The sequence below is a fragment of the Brettanomyces bruxellensis genome, chromosome 9, assembly GCF_011074885.1.
Source record: "Brettanomyces bruxellensis chromosome 9, complete sequence".
In the NCBI taxonomy this organism is placed as follows: Eukaryota; Fungi; Ascomycota; class Pichiomycetes; order Pichiales; family Pichiaceae; genus Brettanomyces; species Brettanomyces bruxellensis.
In genome coordinates this window covers 3,792,552-3,817,316 of record NC_054690.1, presented here as the reverse complement: position 1 = coordinate 3,817,316, position 24,765 = coordinate 3,792,552, and the positions used below count along the sequence as shown (strand labels likewise).

The 24,765-nt window shown below is 35.2% G+C and overlaps 7 protein-coding genes across 7 annotated transcripts; 1 reads left to right on the top strand and 6 right to left on the bottom strand.

Moving 5' to 3' along the window:
• Window positions 1–863: 863 nt before the first annotated feature.
• Window positions 864–2,285, bottom strand: BRETT_003456 (uncharacterized protein; the record flags this gene model as incomplete). The annotated part of the gene is made up of 1 exon (XM_041281965.1): window positions 864–2,285. The coding sequence occupies one exon, from the start codon at window positions 2,283–2,285 to the stop codon at window positions 864–866; it is 1,422 nt and encodes a 473-aa protein (XP_041139756.1).
• Window positions 2,286–2,967: 682 nt separating this feature from the next.
• Window positions 2,968–4,758, bottom strand: BRETT_003455 (uncharacterized protein; the record flags this gene model as incomplete). The annotated part of the gene is made up of 1 exon (XM_041281964.1): window positions 2,968–4,758. The coding sequence occupies one exon, from the start codon at window positions 4,756–4,758 to the stop codon at window positions 2,968–2,970; it is 1,791 nt and encodes a 596-aa protein (XP_041139755.1).
• Window positions 4,759–6,499: 1,741 nt separating this feature from the next.
• BRETT_003454 (uncharacterized protein) lies at window positions 6,500–8,215 on the bottom strand (the record flags this gene model as incomplete). Its single annotated transcript, XM_041281963.1, has 1 exon — window positions 6,500–8,215. One exon carries the CDS (start codon window positions 8,213–8,215, stop codon window positions 6,500–6,502), a length of 1,716 nt encoding a protein of 571 aa, XP_041139754.1.
• A 1,325-nt stretch (window positions 8,216–9,540) lies between these two features.
• On the bottom strand, window positions 9,541–11,115 carry BRETT_003453 (uncharacterized protein; the record flags this gene model as incomplete). The annotated part of the gene is made up of 1 exon (XM_041281962.1): window positions 9,541–11,115. The coding sequence occupies one exon, from the start codon at window positions 11,113–11,115 to the stop codon at window positions 9,541–9,543; it is 1,575 nt and encodes a 524-aa protein (XP_041139753.1).
• A 1,247-nt stretch (window positions 11,116–12,362) lies between these two features.
• Window positions 12,363–14,078, bottom strand: BRETT_003452 (uncharacterized protein; the record flags this gene model as incomplete). The annotated part of the gene is made up of 1 exon (XM_041281961.1): window positions 12,363–14,078. The coding sequence occupies one exon, from the start codon at window positions 14,076–14,078 to the stop codon at window positions 12,363–12,365; it is 1,716 nt and encodes a 571-aa protein (XP_041139752.1).
• A 4,033-nt stretch (window positions 14,079–18,111) lies between these two features.
• Window positions 18,112–18,459, top strand: BRETT_003451 (uncharacterized protein; the record flags this gene model as incomplete). The annotated part of the gene is made up of 1 exon (XM_041281960.1): window positions 18,112–18,459. The coding sequence occupies one exon, from the start codon at window positions 18,112–18,114 to the stop codon at window positions 18,457–18,459; it is 348 nt and encodes a 115-aa protein (XP_041139751.1).
• Window positions 18,460–20,425: 1,966 nt separating this feature from the next.
• BRETT_003450 (uncharacterized protein) lies at window positions 20,426–23,700 on the bottom strand (the record flags this gene model as incomplete). Its single annotated transcript, XM_041281959.1, has 2 exons — window positions 20,426–21,415; window positions 21,475–23,700. 2 exons carry the CDS (start codon window positions 23,698–23,700, stop codon window positions 20,426–20,428), a joined length of 3,216 nt encoding a protein of 1,071 aa, XP_041139750.1.
• Between the last annotated feature and the right edge of the window lie 1,065 nt (window positions 23,701–24,765).

Genomic DNA, 24,765 nt, shown 5'->3' with positions numbered 1-24,765 from the left:
GGAAACATAATTAACACGGCTTTACTAAACTGAAAATTACGAAAAATTTCTTTTTTAAACTGGAACACGTTGCTTTGAAAACCTCAAAAGTTTTTTAAATATTCCTAGCTTTACACTATTCTATTTCGTTCTCTTTTACTCCTTACTCTATATCCAAATATTCTCATTTATGTCTTTTTTCTCGAAGTTAACAACATTTTACAAAAAATAAGCGTTATAGTTGTAGCCAATCAAAAATATTATGCTGATATTAAAATATCGAAAACAATCCCTGAAGTAAGTGAAAAGGATTAAATTATGACCTTCAATAAATTCCACAATATATGCGTTTATATAAACTGCCCGTCCTGTTTAATGCCAAAGAAACCTCAACATTAATCCTAAAGATTAAATGTGTTCAAGTATGCGCATTTACTGTTATTCATATCTCTTTTAGTTTACAATCTGTTGTTACCTTTCTTCAGCCTAAAAAAAAAACAGTTAACTAAAGAATTTCATTTTAATTGTATTACACTTAGAACCAAGCAAATAATTATTACGCTTTTTTTGTCTTTGAACTTCACTTTTTAATTCAGACAGTCGGTCAATATGAATGAGGGAAGAAAACAAATTCAAGTATATAATTTCAGGTTTTTTCTCTGAATTCAGACATAAATTATTAGCAATTTTGATGCTATTCATCGAGTACCGGAAAGTGAAAAGTTCTAAAGCAAAAAGAACTGGAGAGGAAGAAGAAATAAATTAACGAAACCATCGCATTTTCAATATAACATCAGACTCCGATGTACTATCACTTTAATAAGTAAAGAAATCATCACTCGAATTATATGTGACTTACACATATCTTCCATGCTATTTCACTGTTATTGCTTAAGGCTCGTTAATTCGCAGAACAATTTTTCTTCACCTTTCACGGCCGTTGATAATCTATCTTTTGATATTGGAGCAACGAGATTGACGTCACAAATTGCAGCTTTTAAGCTGCCAAAAGAACTAATCTTCAATGAAGTAGGAACATCTCCATAAGCACGGGCATTCAATATAGATCCAGATGACGTGACTATCTCAATTACGGAAGCATCCATATAAACATCAATAAATGCACTTTCAGACATTGCAGACAATGGTGCAGTCTCGCCATTACAGTAAAGCTCTTCGCCAAGACGACCTGGATTGTAATTCAAACAAACAAAAGTATCAACTCCAGAAAGAAGAATTTCTCCAGGATACCGTGTTTTAAATGAAATCTTGAGGTGCACGGGACATCCAGGAATAAACTGAATATTCTCAACGGGGGTTTCTTTAATCAATAGTTCTCCCTCTATTGAATCAACCGTAGGATAAATTCGAGAGCCAACATGACCATCTTCAGTCAAGTATAAAATTCTGGGAAACGACATTGTCCCGCTCCAGCCACGTGCAAGAGCTTCATTTTCCTGTGATATTCTTTCTGTAATCCACCCAAACAAAACACGTTGACCCGCCGAGTCTAAGAATGTCCGCGCAGCATATATATTTCCATGACCGTACTTTTCAATGCTCAATGGAGTGAATTTTGCATTTTTATATTCACCTATAACCGCGTAAACAACACTGTTAAGGGAAAAAATTAAAACGTGACGGTTTCCAAGAGGGAAAAAATCGGGACATTCTAGGGCATCATCATCGGTTCCTCTTAATTTTGAAGGGCCGTACAAGACACCTTTATATGTCCAATGTTTGAGATCAGTACCTTCATAGCGAAAAACGACACCACCCTTTCCTTTAATACTGGAACCGAGAATCATGACATATTTTCCATTTTCTCTCCACACTCTAGGATCCCTGAAGCCATCAATCTCAAGACCGTCCGGTGCCACATCGAGAAATGGTTTAGGCTCTTGCTTCCATTTAATCATCTCAATATCAGAAGTTGCAATACATTGAACTTGCTTTAATGGTTTATCAAGACGGAACCCAGTATATAAGGCGATTGCTGTCTTCCCATCAACATCAACGACGTCACCAGTAAACACACCATCTTTATCGGCACCATTCTTTTGAGGGAATAAAGCAGTTGACTCATGCTTCCAGTGAATAAGATCAGAGCTAATAGCATGGCCCCAATGAATATTTCCCCATTTAGCGGCATCCTTATTCCATTGATAAAAAAGATGATACTTTCCCCCCGCATAGATTGGACCACAGGGATCATTCATCCATCCATAAGGTGCAAGGAAGTGTGCTTGAGGTCTCAATGGATCGGAACTTAAAATTAGATTCGTGACGTCCTGTTTTATAGTCATTTTCAGGTCAAATATTCTTGCTAATTAAAAGAAAAAAATAGTTAGTGATTTAGCAGGTTGCGCCAATCTGCATGGGTTAGAAGAGGAAAACCATTCGTTCAAATATGTTTCCATGACGACTCCTTAAGAAACATATCTGAAAAAAAGTATTTTTATATTTTTATTTTCTGATTCACGCAGTGCTCACTTTTGAAAGGGCATGAATGCATTACCACCCCGAAAAAAAATATAGAGGAGATTGGTGGGGTACAAATTAATCGTATTGTTGAACAATAATTGCGACCACGTTTAAAAGTGACATGGCTTGCTGTTTTCCGGTTCTCGGGATTTACCACAAATTTTAGTTTTCGCGGTTTTCGGCGAAATGCTCCTGTATAGTTCCTCTTAAAAAATTTCGCTCATGACGTAATCAATATCAAATATATTTTTTAAAATGCACACTTATGGGAACATTTGAGATCAAACTAGCTTTAGTTTAGTAATAGTATTTTTATGATAAAGGATTATCTATTATACTAAGTAAGAATAAATGTGACTTGATAAAGTGGTACAAAACTTATATTCTTGTTAACTTAATTTATTCATTTATTCGTCTTAAAAATATAAAGTACAACAAAAATAGATTACCCAAATTGTAGATGTCCATCGAAAATAGAAAAACTTGTTAATTGGTCATATCAAATTATTCCAACTCCTTTATATCTTCCGTATCATGCTCACCAACATCAATGTTACCCAATTCGTGAAGCTTTTTCTTGTCGAATTGTTTAAGAAGTTTAGCGTCATTAAATGGATCGACATCCGTAGATCTGAACTTTCTTGCAGAAACATGATCTTCGAACAATTGATCAATTTCGGCAAATGTTCTATCCTTTGTTTCGGGCAAATCAAACACAGACCAAACAAATATCAATGTAGAAAGGACGGCCCAAAATATTCCTGTCTTTGCACCCCAATTCCATTGCGTAGAATTCAATTGATAAGGAGTGATGACTGCATTGAAAATTCCCCAAATATTGTAGAGATTCCTTGCAATGACCACAGTTTTTGTTCTGACCTTTCCTGATGGAATTTCTGGAACAATACAATATGTAACTGGTCCAACAGTACTATCATACACCAAAGTGAAAACTAATAATAATGAACCGACGGCCCAACCAACAGCACTCGTTTGCTTGATAAATCCAAGAATACCCGTAACCCACATCAAAATGGTTTGAATACCCATACCTCCAATGTAAATTGTTGCACGACCAATACTATGGGAAATAATCCAGGAGGCAAAAGCACCAATAATTCCAAGGCAGTACATAATAATACTGAAATCAAAGGCGGCGGACGTGGACATACCAGCCTTTTCATAGAAGTAAGTGGAATATCCCATTAGACAGGAGCCACAAGCATTTTGTCCAACCCATGTCATACATGCAATTCTAGTTCTCCTTATATTTTTTCTTGAAAAGCACTCCATGTAAGTGCCTGTTTCACCGTTCGTGTCTTCTTTGTCACTAGTAAACTTCATTCTCTTGACCATTGCTCCGATAATCAAATCTCTTCTATCTTTTTCATGTATTGTGAGTAACCGTTTGAGACTGTGCGCAGCTTCGTTCATTCTGTTTTTCTTGATAAGCCACCATGGTGATTCCGGTGCAAAGAAAATTCCAACACTAATTGGAACAGGCCAGATCCACATTAAAGCAAATGGAAGACGCCATCCCATATCTGTGTGGGCCATTGCCTCTTGAGAATTTTTCATTATACCAGATGCAAACAATTGACCGAAAACCCAGCAGACATTGACATAACTTGTAAGATAGTACCTCAAGGCCAACGGACAAACCTCCGAAGCGTATGAGACTGCCAATGTCTGGAAGAATCCCCATGGAATACCACAAAGAACCTGACCAACGGCAATCATGACACATGACTTGGCAAAGAACAATAAAAATATGAATCCAGCAAGAACAACCATTGAACCAATCAAAGTATACCTGTATCCAAATTTATCTGCAAAAAAACCAGACATCTGTAAACCGATGATTTCTCCCACATTAACACACATACTTAAACCTGTCTGCCAGCCTGCGGAGATCTCCCACACTTTTGACTTTGAATCCCATGTTCCAAACTTTTCACAGAAAATTGGGAGGGCATACATCGAACTTAACAAGCATGTATCGTAACCCTCCATAATAAGACCTGTAGAAAGAACAACAGACCATATGGCACATTTAGGGTATGTTTTTATGGCTTCCTTAAATCCCATATCCTTTTCCTGCTTCTCACTCTCCTTGACCTCATCAGAAGCCCCTAAAAATTTACTAATGATTTTGTCGTCGATATCATCAGGAGCAGCATTTTCGATGTGATCATGATTAGCCTTTAAGTCATCTATTTCAACACTATCTTCATCCTCACTTTTTATAGCTTTAAGGTCATCAATTTCAGAAACGCTATCACTAATGTCACCCATGCTTTTTATGTTTATATTGATATTTTCTTGTGTTCCTATACTTTCAGTAAAATATAAATTTTGTAAGTTTTTCTCAAATTGCAAAAAGAATTCATACAATTTCTTTAAGGAAACCCAACTATACATATATTTATATACATGTTTCTTAGCCAAAATATTCAGGACTACATACTGTATTAAACTATGTGATCAAAGAACAATGCAACCCGAACATAATTAAATCGGATATGTGTGAAGTAGTCAGATATGGGGTTGCACCACGGGCAGATGCAGAATGTTCACAGATTCAATTGTAAAAATAAAAAAGGTGGGCAGAACAAAGAGATTAATGGAACTAACAATGCAAAGTATTGGATGGGGTACCTTGTGGAGGGAAAATATGGAAAAAACTAAAGGGGTGAGAGTTTCTTGCTATAAGCCGCAATAAATGAAACAAAATACAAAAATTCCGGAGAGCAGTAATTATTGCCAAATATTTTTCCTTTTTTTTTTCGATTCTGATTGTTGCAAATGTCCCATGGGGCCAAGAACTTCAATGGAATCGAACATACATTGTTAAATGGTTTTTTGGGGAAACATTGTTATCATGGAACAACACGATATTCTTTTATTCATCGCATTGTCTAAATATTAATTCGCGGAAATGATATGTCCTCCTCGACTGCTGAGAAATGCACATATTTTTTAACTTGATTATATTTACGGAAAATACTTTTGAATTAAGGGAAAAACCAGTTCAGGAAGGTCCGTGCCAAGATTTATGATTAATATATATCCGAGATACAAATCGAATAACAAATTTATAATTCAGGTCTTAGTATGGCAAAAATTCTGCTTTTTGACTACAAATTTTGCTGAAATTGACTTCCGTACTTTTCCTTAAATGAAACTGATGGGCTGGATGGAGTGGCACAAGCAAGAATAAAAAAACACAATAAACATATTAGGAATAACCCACATTTAACCCACCTTCTTTTTTTCTCCCCTCACAAATCTAGGGCAATGAACGCTATTGTTGAACAGAAACAATTGCGCAGAATTTTCCGAGCTCAGATCTGCGAAGAAATTCGTGAATTATTCCTGACTCCAAATTTGTTGCAACAAACCATGGAGATAACAAGATTTCGGGACACTGGTCTCCTGAAAAGGACAATAAAATCTGATTGAGTGATATTTAACATCTGGAATCATTCTCTTTGCATATACAATTGATATCTACTTCCGAATAAACCCATTAGTCATAATGTTCAGTGTAAGGATGCTCAAATTATTCTGAACCAGTCAGATTGAGAAATCATGATATCCAAAACTTATCGTTTATTTTATTATTTGCGAATTAAAACCTAATAGATAAAGTAAGAGGAAATATTTTTATTTAACTGTAATGATTAATGATCATACCTTTCTAATTATTTATCATTGGCAATATCATGTAACCACACAAAACGACTGTGATTAAAAACAAAACACACGCTATACCTTCCATCAGATTGAACTTTAATTCGGAACTGCACATTTGAACGGTGGCTCTTATTCTTTGGAAATTTCCTATACAAACCATTCTATTATAGGAAAATATCAGTTGAAATGCTAGTAAACAAGCTGCATACCATAAAGGCAGCAGAGGGAACTTAACCTGGAAAAGAATATGAATATATAAAAAGCACAAAGAAGGTACAAGGAATGAAAGCAGATAATTGTATTTAATATTGAGTATATAATCAACATAGGGAAAAATATTTTAAGTGGAAACAGAAATTACTGATGTTTTTGTTTCGTTCTTTTCAACCATTATAAAGCTGTTAGTTGCATCCGATCCTTCTAGTTCAACAGTTCCCGGATAACCAACGCCATTAATAGGACTATCATCCTCAAAAAATCCATCTGTATGAACCATATACTCCCAGGTCTTTGGTTCATCTTTATGTGCGTCTGGATATAGCTTAGGTTTAAATATCAATCCTAGAACTGAATGTAAACAGAACGCCATAAGAAAAGTATATAGCCATCCGGAAGTATAAATATTGGTAGCATTCTGTGACAAACTATCAGGATAGTAGGCTCTGTAAAGACCCGGAACAGCAATCGTTACAGAAGCCGCCCATGAGAATAGTCCCAAAAAGTTGAAACCCTTAACAAAGTAGTATACTCCAGACGGATTTTTTGTGTAAAGTGATGGAACATGAAGATTTCCCTTCCTCAAAACATAGAAATCAGCCAAAAGGCATCCCAATAAAGGGCCCACAAATATAGAATATGATCCCAAAAATGTTAAGAACTTCTGTGCATTTTGTAAAAATTTCCATGGAACAATTGCCCACGCAAAGAGACCGACAAATATCTGTGCTCTCACGATTGTGAAATACTTCGGTAAGATACCAGCAAGGTCGCAAGCAAAAGGAATCGAATTTGCGAAAATATTTGTTCCAGCATTTCCCACGGCGAAAGCAAGTGAAACGAAGAAAATTCCAGTCCTTGCTCCTGGACCCCATTCATTGTCAAGAATGGCATTGAAAAGATCCCATATATTCCAATAAGCGGCTCCATATGCCCTGTACAATGAACACACACTAACGGTTCCAAACATAAAGACCATAATTTTGGATGGTAAATAACCGATTGCCTGAGGGATAACCGTATCCTTTGGTCTCTTCGCATACCGGGATATGTCTGGTTGATTGATGATCATCGGAGAAACTGTACCCATGATAGAATTTAAGACACTCAACCATAAGTTACCTTTTGAAACTGTTGCAGGATCCTTTTCTCCAACTTCCCATTTTCCTGGCCCGTGACCTCTAACCACACAGAAAATAAAAAGACCTAATGTTGCAAGGGGCATTATGAATGCTTTGACCGTAAAAAAGTGACGAATAAATTTTGGATGACAAAACATTAAAGGAAATTGTAGACACCAGTAAATGAAAAATATAAGCATATATCTCGTAGTTGTATCGGCACTTGCTGGAAGATAATTGGTGATATCGGTCCATTTGTGACCAAACATACATCTGAATGTAACATCCAAACATAATGATCCATAATATGTCATCACACCAACCCATATAATGGCGACAAACATTCGAACAAAGACCATAAAATATCCAAGACGAACTCCAAATGTTGATCTTGCCAACGCCGGATATCCAATATGATAGTCCGATCCCTGACGTGCATTAAGGACAGTAACAAAACAACTAAAGAATATTGAAAAAATTCCAGCTCCAAGGACCTCACCGTATGGAAGACCGGATGTCTTAATAAGAGAGGCACCGGTATTCCATTCGTTCACATTAAAACTAGACTGAAACCAGATCAATATGTAATTATAAAGTCTCCATGTTCTTTCCTTCGGCGGGGTTGGCTTGAGATCTTTATTTGCCCTCAATAAGTCTTTGTTTTCCTCTGAATCGTCTTTCACAGAGATCAACGCATCAAACTTTTTTAAGTAATCCATTATGTTGAAGAAATTAAGATTTGTACTCTTATGTGTTGAGTGCTGATACAGAAACAGAAGTAAATATATTCTTCGTAATTTTTTTGCTTATCCTTTCATCTTTTGATCAAAACATTTTAAAATGAAGATCCCACCGTATATATAGTGCATTTCAGGTGTGACGATGATGGTCACCTGAAGGAGTAAATTAAAAACATATATGATTCGACTTTTTTAAAACAAGGTAATGAATAGTTTCTGATAAGATTAATATCTGGGGAACATGCATTCGATTAACGAAAATAATTGTTCTAATAATTTAAGGGCTCGACAAGAATTATTCTATCGGTACCGAATAATGTAAAAAATTAGTTTACCTTGATTAAGTTATCTGGTCGATTCCCTTCGGTTCTTCCGAAAACCAAAAGAAAGATAAGAAAAATATTGCGAATATTCTTTGTTGCTTCCGTCATCCCTGTCCTTTTTGGGCGACATCGTTTTTTTTTTTTTACCACTGTCCAATACCTGCGCGCAGAAAAAATGTCCCGCACAAATTCTTCTTCTCATTTTCTTTTTAAGCAAATGGAACCACCTAGCATAATTTTAATGAGTGAGAATACTATACAATAATCATAGGATTGAGTAAGTTTCGCCCTTTTGAAGATAAGTAATGAATTGTATACTTTCATGGGTAAAACTATGTCTATTTTGCTTTAGAATTTAGGTATTTATTACTTATCTGAATGTTTAATTTCCTGATCATTACGCATCCCTTTCCACAAAGTAACTGAACTGCCAGTTTAATATAAAAAATGTGAAAGCAATAAAACGGCAAAAAAGTGCGTACGTAGTCTTAATCAAAAAAAAGTACTTATTAATCCTTACTTGGTTGAACTTTTATTATTCAAAGCAAGGTAGCGTTGGTATTATAATGTTAAATAGTTTGTGATTTCTCTGACCTCTCTGGATGGAATAATCTTACCTTGCCAGGATATTTCACATAATATTTACTACTAAATCCCAATCTAGTTGTGAGAGCTATGAACGATTGATTCTAAAATTAAATCAGTATAAAGAATTATGAATATTTTCATATAAGCACCTTCTTCTTTCTTTTATACCTGTCCTCCTTCCCTTCATTTAGGTCTCTCTGTTCATTTTTTTTAAACGCTTGAATAGTTGATATAAGTTGTGATATAGAATGAGAGTTAAACATGGTAACCAATAAGAGTTTTAAATGAATATTATATTATACATTTTTTATTAGTATATTGACCTCTTATACACGTTCGAATACTCCCTCAAGTTTAGTTATAGAAAATTGAAGAGTGGTAGGTAATCCGACCTCAACAAGTATGTGACAGGACCATATTCCAAAAATTTTTATTAAAATGTGCACGAAAATTGGCGTATGGGTCTACCACTTCATCAATATTTTTTATGCTTCTATTGTTCAGAAGCTTAACGGTGTTTTTACTATCTCTTGTCGTATCTTCCGTCTGTTTCTCCAATTCAATAAAATCCCATAAGCTATCAAACAGATTTTGATAAATTTTAAAACTTGGCCAACGCTCTGTAAACAAGATAAGAAGACTAGAACAAGTTCTTAGTGAGATGTGCACATTTTTGAGTTTTTTATGACCAAACATTTTGACAAAATATAGAATTGTCATTCCGGCCAAAAATGTTGTCCGTAACGCATGTACGCTAAATATTAAATCTGATTCATGATACATTTTCATATAACATCCACATATACCAGAAGCAGCTGAACAAACATCATTTAATAACAAACTCTCTTCGGACCGACGCATCATAAGCATTGGTAATAAGAGAGAAAGTTTTGCTTCATAATAAAGAACTTCAAGTGATTCATAACTCTTTTTTTCTTCCAGAGCGTTGTTGAATACCTGCTTAGAAGGTAATTCCCGATGCCACTTCTCAAGAGTATCAGAAATTTGTTTAAATAATTCATTTTTTGAAGTACCGCAATCCACAGAAGAAAGGATTTCTTGCATTTTGGCTCTAATTTTGCTCATTAAAGTTGCCTTAATTAAGATGGTGATTTCTGTCACTGGTTGATCAAATTTATCATTATTTTGTTGCATTTTCTGTTTTTCGAAAAGACATCTGATTTGTATTTCAGTCGGATTATCCGACATCTTAAAGCTGATTGGCAAAGGAATATCAATGAAATCATCGTTAATAGAACTTGGACGACCTAACGAAAGTGAAAGTGCTTTTTCGAAGCAATATATTGACCAAAATATTCTTTTAGTACCTTCGTACTCAATTGCCGTATTCAAAGAGAGTTTCCTTTTCTTATGATATCCGTATTGAATTAATTTTCTGAGAGCCATCCCTATTAATTCCCAAGAACTCATATAGAAGTGGGAATTTTCCGTAAAACATCTTTCCACAAAGGCTCCAATAAGAGCGCATGCCTGAATTTCTCTCAATGGTTTCATTTCTGCTTTCGAAAGATACCGCATTGCATTATTGAAATAATATTGAGGTTGTGGATATGTTTTTACACGAGTTAACCATACCAATCGACAGCCTATACCCAAAGCCATTTCAAGACAAAATCCTTCCCAATTTTTACGTGTAGATGGATTCTTCTTTAGTGTTTCGACGAGCATGTATGGCTCCAAAAGAAAATACTTTTCATGTGCCAAAGTCATAAAGCTTTTAAGGAAAGTGATATTCAGAGCTCTTGGTATTTTCATCGGACCATAGAAGTCGGCTCTTGATGTTTCTGAAATTGTTTCCAATGGTGAAGATGTGCTTAAAAGTTTTTTAATTGCACTAGTTATAGAGCCTAAAGAGAAAGGCCCCAAATATTGCAGATTGTGCTCGTGGTCATGACTTAAGAGTCTAACAATTGCTGATTTTTCAAGACCATCGCTCTCTTGCTTCATCGTTACTTTGATATTTTGTTTATCCATCAGGACCGATTGGGCGCTAGTATTTGGTTGATATATATGAAGATGTTTTTTTCTGAAATACCAAATGCTTCTGCTTATGGATAGTACGTACTTGGGCTATTCTATCTTCAACAAATTTGCTTCCACTATTTTCTAATTTAAATTATAGTACCTTTCAAACTGTACTTTAGTTTATTCCCCTTTGGTCTTGTTCAAAAGATTCAACTGTCTAAACATCGGGACTCATTTTTAGCTAGCTAAATGAAGTTGATGTAGTTTTTTTTAATATTCATTTCTAATTTTTCTTTCGCTCTCAGGATTTCATAATAGCCTTCTGATGAAACATTCCATAAAATTACCTGATTACTGGTATATTGACTTTTGCAATTAAATATATGGAACGATGTATAAATTTAGTTTGAAATCGACAGGCGCTTGTTCGGAACTACCGAAAGATAATTAAGATAACATTGCACCAAAAAAATATTGCGCGGCTGCTCCGAATAAATATAATCGGAAGGAAAACATTGTTTTTCCATAATTAGGTTTTACTCGCCCAAATCAATCAGACCAAATAAGATTCATGAGTGAAGCGATTCGTACACACCTATCCGCAAATCCTATTTATTATACTTTCTTAGTCATTCATCATATTTTTTCTGATGATGTATAATTGTATTAAATTTTTCTGCCGTAATATGAATAACGTATTTATGTGTTATAGATAAATTACTGAACTTCAAAATATTTTTCGTTATCCATCGACAACTCTTCCGAAGAAGTTACACTACCTATCCGCCTTAATTTATATCAAAAAAATGTCGCTCAATCGTTAAACATAAGCAATTTTTAGTTCAATGTTTTTTCCCCTCTCCTATATTCTGCTTTCTATGCTTGATATTAAAAGCATCCAATGATTTTATGGTAGTGATTCCAATATATAAGAGTTGCATTTGATATATCAATCAGGTGTTAAAACGTTACAAGTATCCAAAAATCCAAATTTTATTTAGTTATATCAGACATTATCTGACTCCAGAAATCTTCATTGAAACCATCATCCATCCATGAAAAATTGTTTGCTTCCTCTTGCGCATGAAAGTAATTATGCTCCTTCAGGTTGAAATTTTTTTCTGAATCTACTATATTCTCTTTTTCACCCATTTTTGTTTCTACAAAATCCCATAAAGTATCGAATATGTCCTGGTACACTTTTCCTTCGGGCCAACGCTCTGAAAACATCAAAGAAGATTTGAACAGGACCTCATAGACGAGCGTAACTTTAGAAAATGTGAGTAGCCGTTAAATCGAATGTAGTAAACCATCGTTACTCCTGCTAAAAATGCTGTATGAAAGGCAAACATACTGAAAACTAATACCGAATCCTCATGCATGCCCATATATCCATCACATATTCCACTAGCAGAAGCACAAGCGGATTTGAGAAGACTAGCTCGTTGTTTATGTGAACCTAACATCATTTTTGGAAGAAGAAGAAGTAGGCGAGCCCTGTGATAAAGGACTTCAAAGTAGTCATAACTTTCCTTACCTTCCATCGTTTTCTCAAATGTGGCTCTAGGAGGAATATCTGCATGCCACTTTTCTATGGAATTCATTATGAGCTCAAATGAATCTGCATTTGGAATTAGGGTGTTCACCGAATAAAAAAGAATATGTGTCCTACTCTCTATTTGCCGAATAATGCTAGTTTGAATAAAAGATGTTAACCTTGTTATTGGCTGAACAAAATCAACCCCATCTTGCTGCATTTTTTGGGTTTTATAGAGAAGTGTTACATCCTGTTTCGTTGGATTATCTGCTAACTCAATGCTCAATGGTAGAGGTATGTCAATGAATTCGTCGTTTATGGATGTTGGACGTCCCATTGATAAAGAAAGTGCCTTCTCATAATCATAAACAGACCAAAATAATCTTTTCATAAACTCGTATTCTACACATCCTTCTATTGTAACTTCCTTCTTACGGTGGAAACCATTTTGAATTAACATCCTCATAGCCATCCCTATCAGTTCCCATGAACTTAAATAAAAGAAATTATTGTAACATTTTCCCACAAATATTGCAATTAATGCGCAAGCCTGAATCTTTTGAAGTGAATTCAAGTTAGCATCAGAAAGATGTTTCATAGCATTTCTGAAATAAAATTCTGGAGATAGATATGAAGTTACGTGCAAAAGACCAACTAGTCTGCAGCCAATACCTAATGAAATGCTTAAATAAAATTCTTCCCATGGTGATCTTTCCGAAGTTTTCTGCCCAAAAACTTTCTTGATATCTCCTGGCCTTATTATCATGTATCTATTGTGAGAGATATTTAAAAAGTTCTTTAAAAAGTCTGCTTCAATGCTAATTGGTATTCCATACGGATATTGATAATCACCGTCAAGGAAAACCGGAGGAGGTTTGGGCTTACGTGGTGCCCCTAATAAATTTCGGATGGCCTTAGAGATTGATAGTATGGCAAATGATCCAATATATTCATTTCGCTCGTTCTGATCATGGTAAAGAATTTTCATAATAGCTGTTGCAAATGTTATGCGGGCAAACGGTGACTTTTTCTCTTGGGATTGCATTGAAATATCTTGGGGCTGCCCGTTTATACCGTTGATGCTTGGACGATCAGAATCATTCGTTTGACTTTCTTCAAGTTTTTTAATGCGATCGTTCTGAAACCTGATTTTCACTTTTGCGTTCGCCAACTCATCACGAAGTCTGTTGAGCTCATCTATTTTTGTATCAACATTATGTTGAATTTCTATGCTCGTGGTCGGAAAATAGGAGCGTGAAGTCTCGTATATACACTGAGCTTCAACTCCCTTGCAGCTTCGACAGGGTTGCCGGCCGTCACATTTTTTCTTTTTCTTTTTGCATCTGTTACATGCTAATAAAACACGATTGTTTTTTTTCTTTTTTCGCACTGGAGATTTCGTGAGCATCTTGAAAAAAGTTGTTATTGCTTACCTTTCTGATTCTAACGACAAATCATCTTTGGTTGAAGAAGTATTCAGAAAGTTTGAAGGTAATAAATGTCGGCCGTGCATAACTTTTCTTTTTCTCTCCTGACTTTTATCATCATTTACATGTGAGAAATATATAGCGATAACTGTGAAAATTGTTCCGACAATTTTCGGTCAAAGCGCGCAAATATGCATATATGTTCTCATACCTGATTGGATAATTTATTATTTATTCGAATGATAAGAAAAATCGTCTAAATTTGAACAATAAGAATTTCTTTTTTTGATAATATATTAAGTATATTAAACGGTTATCAACAAATTGTCCGTCAGTATATTCCTGAGGGAAAAAAAAAATTTAACACAAAATAAGTTAGTAATTAGAGGCATCTTTTCAAAAATGAATCAAATCTTCTCTCCATTTTTTTTGTGCTGTATGTATGTCTACTTCGAACAGTCAGGAATTGAGCCTACGTGAGAAAATAAAAATATGGGCACCATAATGTTTCCTAGGTTCAGGAATAATTATATTTCACCTTCAAGGCCTTTAATCTATTAATCAAGCACTTTATTTGTAAAAATTTATAGAAGAAAAATCAGCAGCCCATTGGTGGTATATGATGAAGAAGTTATAAAATGACGAACAAAAAGAATTCACTATTGAATCTTCCGCATCCGAACTTTCTGGTGTAATGGCAAATTTATAGCAATCTTAATGGGCGTCCAAACAATAGGGTTAGAGATTATCACAAATTATAAAGCATGTATCCTTAATAATCTGCTTCATTCGCTTTCAATGAAATATGTTATAAAGTACCACATTGTAGTACAACTGTCGACAGATACGCCTGAAAATAACACCGTTTTGTATTCAAGAAATCCTTACTTAATATACTTAAATGTAGGAAGCACAAACAATTATTCTTTTCGTACATTAGTGCTATTTTCTCTTGTACCTTTTTATATCGTCTATTTTCATAAACTTATTCCTTGGATATCCAAATACTCAAAAGGTTACATGATTTGCTTTCAAATTCATCAAATCTCTCTCTTAAGAGCAATCTAAATTCTAATTTATGTATTCCCTCAATTCTCTAACGTTGCCAATTGAAAGCTTGCCTTTACCTTCTGATTTAATATTACCACTGATCTTGTATACTATTTTTTACTAGGATACGCTTTAAAAAAACGAGCACTCTTTCCGGAAACCCTTTGCTTAATCTGAAATCACGTTTCATAACTACAATTCAAGTATTCTAAGCAGAGCACACCAAGTGATTCAATATATATCGGAAGCCTTAAAACAAAAATGGAAATAAGTACCAATCGTTAACTGGGTTGAATTAATTAAAAAATGTCTGAAAGCCCCTCATGTGGTCATAGTGCAAATAAAGTCAGAACCCAGAACATTGTATTCGATACTTTTCCACAGAATGATAGTGCTTCTTTCATTTTCTGATAAACCGTGAATGTTAACCCATATTTATTCACATCGAATGTTCATGTTTCATTTATTATTATTTGTGGATTGATGACATTGTTCTGTGAGATTACTAATTAAAGGCTTAATATATAATAATTTATGTGCATTCGGGATCATAATTTAGCCCTTTTTACTTAATTAATGGTCGGTTGTAATGTTGAAAAATTTGTATCGATAGTATTTTTTGTTTTGATTTTAAGTGTTGTGTTCGAACATTTTATGAGGTTCTAGTTAACTAGTATACCTAGTGTTGTTAAAAAAATAAACAAGAGCATAACAAATTGGCTATAGAACGCGTACTTGAAATTTTGGAATCTGTTAAAAGAATCGATGTTCAGCATTACCGAATGATAATGTCGATTGGAAGATAATATATGCGGTTATTTTAACATTTGAGGCAGTTCTTGAGACATCAATTGCTAACATGGCCTTCTCTTTGAGAGCTGTTGAAGTATGGAAATACATCATCGAAGCATTGCTATATCCACATTCATGGATTCCCGCCGCCGCATCTCGTCTTATTTCAAGTTTACTCCCAGAAATTAAAACGACCGGCAGAAATAGAAATTTAAAGTGGGAAGCATAGAGAACTAAGCATAAAGAAAGAAATGCAAATACTTAAATACCCGTTAATATCTTTTTTTAAATCCTGTTGGGTGAGATTCTCCTGCGAAAAGAGCAAAGTGGGGTAATTTTTCGGACGCGACTATCGACAGATCTCTCTTTTAATATCAAAATATAGTATAGTTGAGGTTAGGACAGTTCGATACTTTACATCATTCGATTTCAGTTTTATAATATTTAGAGTACATTTAACTAAAATCTGTATAATTATTTACTGCAATGTTGGAATTTTTTATTTTATAGACGGTATATTTCAACATAGAAAGGTTCTCATTTTAATTGAGACTCTACCGATGCAAGTTTGCGGCTCATAAAGCGTTTATTACTACTGCTAGAAACAAATTTGAATTCGAAGAACAAAGTATACACAATAATATTTTGAATATTTAATTACATCATGATAAATGTTGTTTCATAGAGTAATTGGGTTCAAATTCTGTCTAACTGCTTGGTTTAATTTTAAGGAAAATCTGCAAAAAATCAAGGGTTTCTCGAAAAGGTACGAGAGAAACGATTTCACACATTAAACGAACATTCCATGATATTCTATTTTTTTTTTTTGTTTATTCTACCTATATACTTTATGATATAGACGGTCTATGGAAATTTGTATTCTACCGTTTAGGTATCAACCGAGGCCCACTTCTTCCCGTTTACAATTTAACAATGAATGAATTTCTTCCTAAGTTACGCTAAATATCATCCTTGAAGTTCAGCTTTTCACGAGGAGCTTTCTCTGAATCAAAATACTTTGTGAAAACACTTTGACATATACTTGCTGATATATATTTTTGTTTATATAACGTAGAAAGCCATCATTTTGAATCCAGAAAATTCTACGTTTGTGTATCTTAGCCTTCGTATAATAATGACAAAGTTTATAATTACATGTTTGTGGAGAAGCACACTAAATAATTTACTGACGAGTGGACACATATACTGTACAATTGCTCAAACTTCATAATTACGATTTATACGATTATATGATGTATAATTGTGGACCCTAATTTTTATTTTCACGACCGCCCTTTCAATCTGGTTTTGAAGGTAAACCAACCGTGAAACTTGTTACAATAGAATGTTTTTGTTCCTATTTGGATTAATGTACGAGCTTAGAGAAGAAAGCATTATGCACAGTTCTATCGGTAAAGGTTGTGTAAAATGGTAATTCAGAACTAAATGGATTGTACCTCAGTCCGTTCCTAAATTTGGATGCAAATTTATAAATTTTACAATGAGAATAAGAAGCCATTTTGCATTTTATTGCACAGAATATATTTAAATTGTGTGTGCATCACATCTAAACAAGGAGGGAATACGAGAAGTAATATTTCAAGATGCGTTGAAATATTTGTAGTGCTACATTAATTTATCTTATTTTGGAATGGAGCAAAGAATGTGTGAATGAAAAATAAACAGGAAGAAAGGTATATGTCCCAAAAAGAACAGAATATACCATGAGCCCCGTTCTAATTAAAACAGAGTAGACCTATCAAAATTCCCAGCTGGGTGAGTGTTAAAGGGAATACAACTTGTACGAGTGTACTCAAACTTATACCGGATGTTCAACAAGAATTGTATCCAGGAAACCGAGACATCCGTATCAGTTTCCACACTTTCAATCCAGAATAAGTTGATCAATTAAAAATCCGAGGTCGTATGAATTAATCGGCTAAAATCACAGTTCGTAAAGCTTTTAAAAAACGAGAATCAAGCGTTAAATTAATGGGTATGCTCAATAACTAAAGAGAAACAAATTAACGATATATAAAGGTCATGGTTTATCACAAAAAACGAGTAATTTTAATACAGTTGTGCACACTATTTGCTTTCGTTTTTATCCATCCAACAAGAGTATTATTCAATAATCTTACCAATCACAAAAAACAAATAAAACATACTAAAATGAAGGCTTCAACTATTTTGACCTCTGCCGTTTTCGCTACCATGGCAGCTGCAGATTTGACACCAAAGCAGGTCGCTGATATTAGTGTTTTGTTTGAGGACATTGACTCAAACACTATGCAGTACATTTCATATCTTTTGACTCACCCTAGTGTGGAATTCCCAAGCAATTTGATCAATCTTTACACTAAGATGATGACTTACACTGATGATTCATTTACAACTCTTTTCAAGACTTTGGCAGCTTCCGAGTACAGCCAAATCTCCTCCTTGGAAACGGCACTTCCATGGTATTCTACTCGTCTTTACTCAGAAATCAAGTCGGCCGAGGCTGCCGCAAGACGGTAATTTTACCTAAGCTTGTTGAGTTGTTTAACATAAAGATATCTGAAATTATCTTTATGTGAACGGTTCTCCTGTTGAAATATTTTTGAACCCATGACGATGTCAAGAATCAAGAAATAAAATATGATTAAAAAAAAAAAAAAAAAAAAAAAAAAAAAAAAACTTTATAATGAATAAATTTATGGCTGGGTTCAAGCATTATTGTTCGTAGATAGAATATTAAGAGGAATTTGTTGAATTCCCGTCGTATTACAAGTAAGTAAGTCTGCATTAAATTGAATCACGTGGTAAGTTTAACCACTAAAGTAGAGCAGTGATTTTTACCTACTGCTCTGTTGTACATCTGGGATTTACAATGATTTACCTTGTTGAATAATCTTTTTTTCCTCCTCAGTATGTATAATAATGTTGTAAGAATGTGCCAATACCTATTATTACGTAATCAAATGATCGTTATTAGAAAATGGATGTGAATCAAGACCTTGAACTCCGTATTCCGGTAAGAGTCAGAAGGAATAGAAAAATTGTCCGAACGAAATATAGGTAAATGTTGGGATCTGTGTGCGTTCAGCTGATAATAACACACGTGATACTTAATCTTGTATACGTTTAAGTTGTTATCGGATGTACAACAAGATATTTAGTAAAGTAATATTCTTATCTCTGATAATATTGAGTATCATAGTGAATGCGCAGAGGCATCCCACAGAGAGAGATATTGTAATTATATAGCCTACGGTGTGGGGAGAAATTCCTATGACGAATTATTCGGTGGCGAAAATATTATAGAAAGATTCGGAATATAATTTGTATGAGAAATATATAGTTAGTGAATCTTTCAGAGAGAATGTTACTGCACTACTGAGGAGACAAGCAGATAAGAGAACATAACGATAATAACAGAGGTTATCTATCAAAGGCTTATCGATAAACTGGAATTTGAGACAATTCTAGTATCTGAGGAATTTCATCTTGCTGATACATAGTGATTAATCTTATTCTATTTGCTCGTACAAACGGTCCCTAACTTTTAGGTTCCGACAGTAAAGTGGTTGAAATTTTAGAAGTTTCCATTAGTTATAGACTATTTATTGGGTAATGGTCGTGCAGAAAAATTTAACAATAGCTCTAAAATACCTGAAAGTGCGCATTTATTAAGTTAGCAGTTTATATAAAAATCTTAAAATGAAAAGCTAACAAATGAACAAAAAAGAAATAAGAATAGTGTTAATAAAACAAGTGCCAACAAATAATACAGCAAAAGCAGAAATAAAGAAACTAACTCAAAAGAATAAGTAGCTAGTTGAAACATATTCAAGGTGAAGTTAAGCCACTATTAGTCAGATAAAGTTGGCTCTCAATACACCAAAAGTACACACAATTGTCCTTTGATTACGTAATTGCATGCTGCTTATTTTAATCGGAAAATTCTCCTCCCTAGCATCAATCAATTTGTCTTAAATATATCATTTCAATCTGCTAATATATATGCGAAGTCTTCAATAAACTTTTCAATCTCTATTCTGATAATCACAGTAAAGAGGTAATTTATCGCCAATTCTGAATGTTGAACATTATTGCTAGTGCATCAAAAAAATTAGAAACCAAGTGTGCCTTTTCCTTCCCAGTGCTGAAGTCACTGAACTGACTCGCAATACACCCTGTCCAAATTAAATAAGGGAGTATATTACTAATAACTAGATTTCAGCACGTAAGAAAAGGAGGAAACTAAAAAATCAAACGGCACACAAATGAGCATTGGTCCACATCGAACTATTTTCAAAGATACACCCTAGCTTCAGAACTAAAACTACAAATAGACAGTTATGCAAAAACCAATAAATAATGATTTAATAATTATTTAGAAACGAATGAAAGATGAAATATGTCAAACTAGCATATTTATAGGAGATGTCATTCGAATTCGAATAGACATCGCATTATTATGGGAGTAAAATTAAAAAAGGTCTCACAAGAACGCAACTGCAAGCAGAGAAATGATTATGCCTCTACCCATTGCAAGGTGATTAGCAGAGCCTTCAAACACGGATGCACTCACAATTGCAGAAGTGTATTGTAAAGTGGAGCTAGACGAGCTGGTACCTTCAGTTTCATAAGCTAATCTCGAGCTGCCGGTCGAGCTTGTTTCATTTGAGAACGAAATGGTATTTGATGAAGCACTAGTGTATGCGGATATGATTATTGATGTTGTTATGGTTGTACTAGTAGAACTATTCGAAGTGGACGTTTCGCTAGAATGTGGAATCTCGCTCGAAGAAGTTTCCATCACTTCTCCGCTTGAGTAAGTTCCTGTACTGACAGCAGCCAACGAAGAAGACAATGTTGGAATGGATTCAGAAGATGTGGCAGTCAATGGGCAATATGTAGTGTAAACTGTAGTCACACCATTTATACTCGTCGTGAGAGACTGCATACCCGTAGTGATAGGAACCTTTGTACAGACGTGATCCGAGCAAGATGTAATTGTCAACACGGTGGTAACGGTTTCCGCCGGAGTTGAAACAGGGGTTGCCTCCCCTGTAGCTTGCTCGGATGATGATGGTTTTATGCTCGTTTCCGCGACGGAGCTCCGAGAAGAAATTCCGCTAAGAGTAGTCTCTGATGCTGAAGAATGAGAAGCTCCTGTAACATCACTGTTCGACACTGCCGTAGAGTATGTCAATCCTCCCTCATATGAACTGCTGCTTAATTCAGTGTTCTTCGGTGACGAGGATGTCGAAGTGATCCCGGTATATGATGATGTAACACTTAGTTTCAAAGATGAGCTTTCTGTATAAGCAGTAGCTAATTTTGAAGATGTTCCAGAAGAAGGCAAAGACGATTTAGATGGTGAGCTTTCTGTGGAAGGCAAAGTGGTCTCTGAAGTTGAAGACGTCTTTGTAGCAGAAGGCGTTGATGAAGTTTCGGAAGTCAAAGTGGTCTCAGAAGCTGAAGAAGTCTCTGAAGTCGAAAACTCTGGAGCAGATGAGGCTGAAGTAGTTTCGGAAATCAAAGTACTTCAGAAGCTGAAGTAGTCTCTGAAGTCGAGGAAGTTTTTGAAGAAGTCAAAGTAGTCTTTGAAGTCGAGGAAGTCTCTGAAGTCGAAGTCTCTGAAGTCGAAGTCTCTGAAGCAGATGACGTTGATGAAATTTCCGAAGTCAAAGTGGTCTCAGAAGCTGAAGTAGTCTCAGAAGCTGAAGAAGTCTCTGAAGTTGAAATCTCTGGAGCAGATGATGTTGATGAAGTTTCGGAAGTCAAATTACTCTCAGAAGGTGAAGTAGTCTCTGAAGTCGAGGAAGTTTTTGAAGAAGTCAAAGTAGTCTTTGAAGTCGAGGAAGTCTCTGAAGTCGAAGTCTCTGGAGCAGGCGATGTTGATGAAGTTTCCGAAGTCAAAGTGGTCTCAGAAGCTGAAGTAGTCTCTGAAGTTGAAATCTCTGGAGCAGGCGATGTTGATGAAGTTTCGGAAGTCAAAGTGGTCTCTGAAGCTAAAGAAGTCTCTGAAGTTGAAATCTCTGGAGCAGGCGATGTTGATGAAGTTTCGGAAGTCAAAGTGGTCTCAGAGACTGAAGAAGTCTCCGAGGTCAAAGTTGTCTCTGGAGTGGATGAGGTTAAAGTAGGAACTGATGAAGAACTCAATTTTGTGTCAGTGCATGGGGTTTTAGGAAATGATGGTGTTTTTGATGTGAATGATGTAGCTTTTTTAGAGGTTGACGTAACGGTTGGTAGGGTACTAGTTGAAATTGAAGATCTTGTATGCTTGGATTTTGTTGAATGGGAAGTTAGTGGGCAAAGAGTAGTTGAAACTAAGGTAGATCCACTTTTCGTCGTGGTAATTGGCTTAAATCCAGTAGTAATCGGAATGGTAGAGCAAGCATTATTTTTGCATGAGGTTATGGTAACCACAGTAGTAGAAATTTCTGGAACAACAACGGTTGTTTCCTCAGTGTCAATGGTACTTGCTGACGATGAAGACTCAGTCAACTGCGAGTATGATGAAGATGACGATGCAGTTAAAGGACAGTATGTGGTAAACCTTGTCACAACACCCTCACTTGTAATTGTAACTGTCTTAATACCGGTCGTCACAGATGTTTCAGCACAGATTGTTCCTTGGCAACTTGTTGACTTGAATATTGTGGTAGAAACATCCTTTCCCCCTTCTGGAATGCTGGAAAATTCCTGAGTAGAAGCCGTAGATATGGTTGAGATACTAGGAATAGTCTTCGATCTTGAGGAAATTACATTTGTGCTCGAGCAGCCAAGTGCTGTGCTGGATGACTCTGCTGAACAACTTGATGACTTTCCAGAAATAATATCAAGTATCTTTTGAACAAGACTGCCAACATCTTCCACAGAGTCGCTAGCAGAACTAGTGGTAGAATAAATTATTTTTCCTGCCAAAGTATTTATATCGCACAAGATGTTTGTAGATGAATCAGAACTTTGAAGATCATTTATAAGACTCTGAAGAAGAGGACAAATTTCAGAAACAGCAGAGTCGGATGATGATTCGACCTGTGAAATGGTATCACTAATATCAGAGCTCAAAGATTTAAAGACATCATTGCAAGAAACTAGATTATCAATAATTGATTCAACCAAGTCATAGAGATTTCCAAAAACATTCGAAAAGCTGCTACCTGTCAAATCAGAAAGAGTATTATCCAAAAGCTGAGAAACATCACCTAAAAGATTATCTGAATCAAACGCAATAGCAGAAGATGAGCTCAATGACTCGCCGCACACACCTGTCACAGTTGCAACATTGCTGGCCTTGCCGCACTTCTCCTGAGAACTCGAACAACTTTGAACAAGATTTGAGCACAGTGTATTAACATTGTCTAAATATTCATCACCTTTTTTAGCACAAGAATTAACTCCTGAAATAACATTGTTCAAATGTCCCAAAATTTCGCTGTCCGAGCCCCCAGATATGCAGTTAAATAAAGAACTCAAAGGCTCTAAAACGTCATCCTCCACACCAGAGTCGGACACAACATTACTTAGATCAGTAACTAGGGAATCGCAGCTATCACCATCATCCACGGCAACTGTAATCACGGTGTTAAGCGGTGCTAGGACACAGCTGGCTGCGGTATCTGCTGCGTCATAAAGAATGCTATTCACGGAATCAAGCAAGTCCTGTCTTTTTCTCAAGGCATGCTTTTTGCTGAAGCTATGGGTAAATTCGGCTGAACACAAGGTTCCTAATGCAAGGACCCGAAGAGCACTTACAAAAAGCATTGTGAAAACTAGAAGTGGTACACGTTCTTTTGAAAAAGGTCTTGTATAAGCCAAGCTCCTAAAATAGTATATATCAGTTTACGGGGCTATATCTCTCTTATATAAGTGCAAGATTACAAAAATAAGCTAAAGATAGAAGTATGAAATAGATCAGGGCAAACAAGGCATAATGCTTTCCGTAGGCAAAGAGTATAATGTGCTCCAGGTTTGAATGTGTCCGTCAGGAAATATCAAAATGCAAATCTCACCTGAACCTTACAGTCACTCATAGTGACGTATAATAAGCGTTCAATGGAATGTAAATTGATGCCTCTTAATTAAGCATTTCTATTAACTTCAATACAAAAATGAAATTTATGCTAAATAGTCTGAAGCTACAGCAAACAGTATTAATGTTCCCACGTAGACACATAGAACAATTCGTTTAAAAAATATGATAGATGTTATTGTGCGTATTTTTGTGGCCAATTCGGAATATGAAGCCTCTATTTTGGGACGAAATGCATTTGAAGCATAAAAAAATTACAGTTCAGTGCATAATTTCAGGGTGAATTTTCGTTTTACAATTGAAATTCCAAAAATATCTCAGGGGCGCTGCTATAACAGTACTATGACATTCCGAAACAATATATTAATAATAGGTGCTTGATGTTTAAAAAAATAAGGCGTAAGGGGCAATGTTTTATTCTTTAATAAGCATCTCTCTCTCTTTCTCCACCCTTCCTCAGGTATTAGGCAACCAATTCATAGGAATTATAGATTTAAGTTTTTAATTCCTGTTTGTCTCGTACTAAGAATATAGTGTTGCGACGTACAGTGAAGCTTTCTAAGCCGACACAAGATCTTCCAAAACTTTTTAAGGCGCTGTCACGATCAATTAAATTCTGCACGTTTTCTGCAATGTTATTCAAAGTAAACAATAGGATTAATTTAGCATAAATTTTGTGATTTTTAAATTTCGGTTGAAAACATGCCAAAGCTCAAAATTTAATAGTCACATTCCAAAAAACAGAAAGTAGAAAAAGAGATGTCCCAGAATGGAGAATATATGTACTCTAAAGGTTG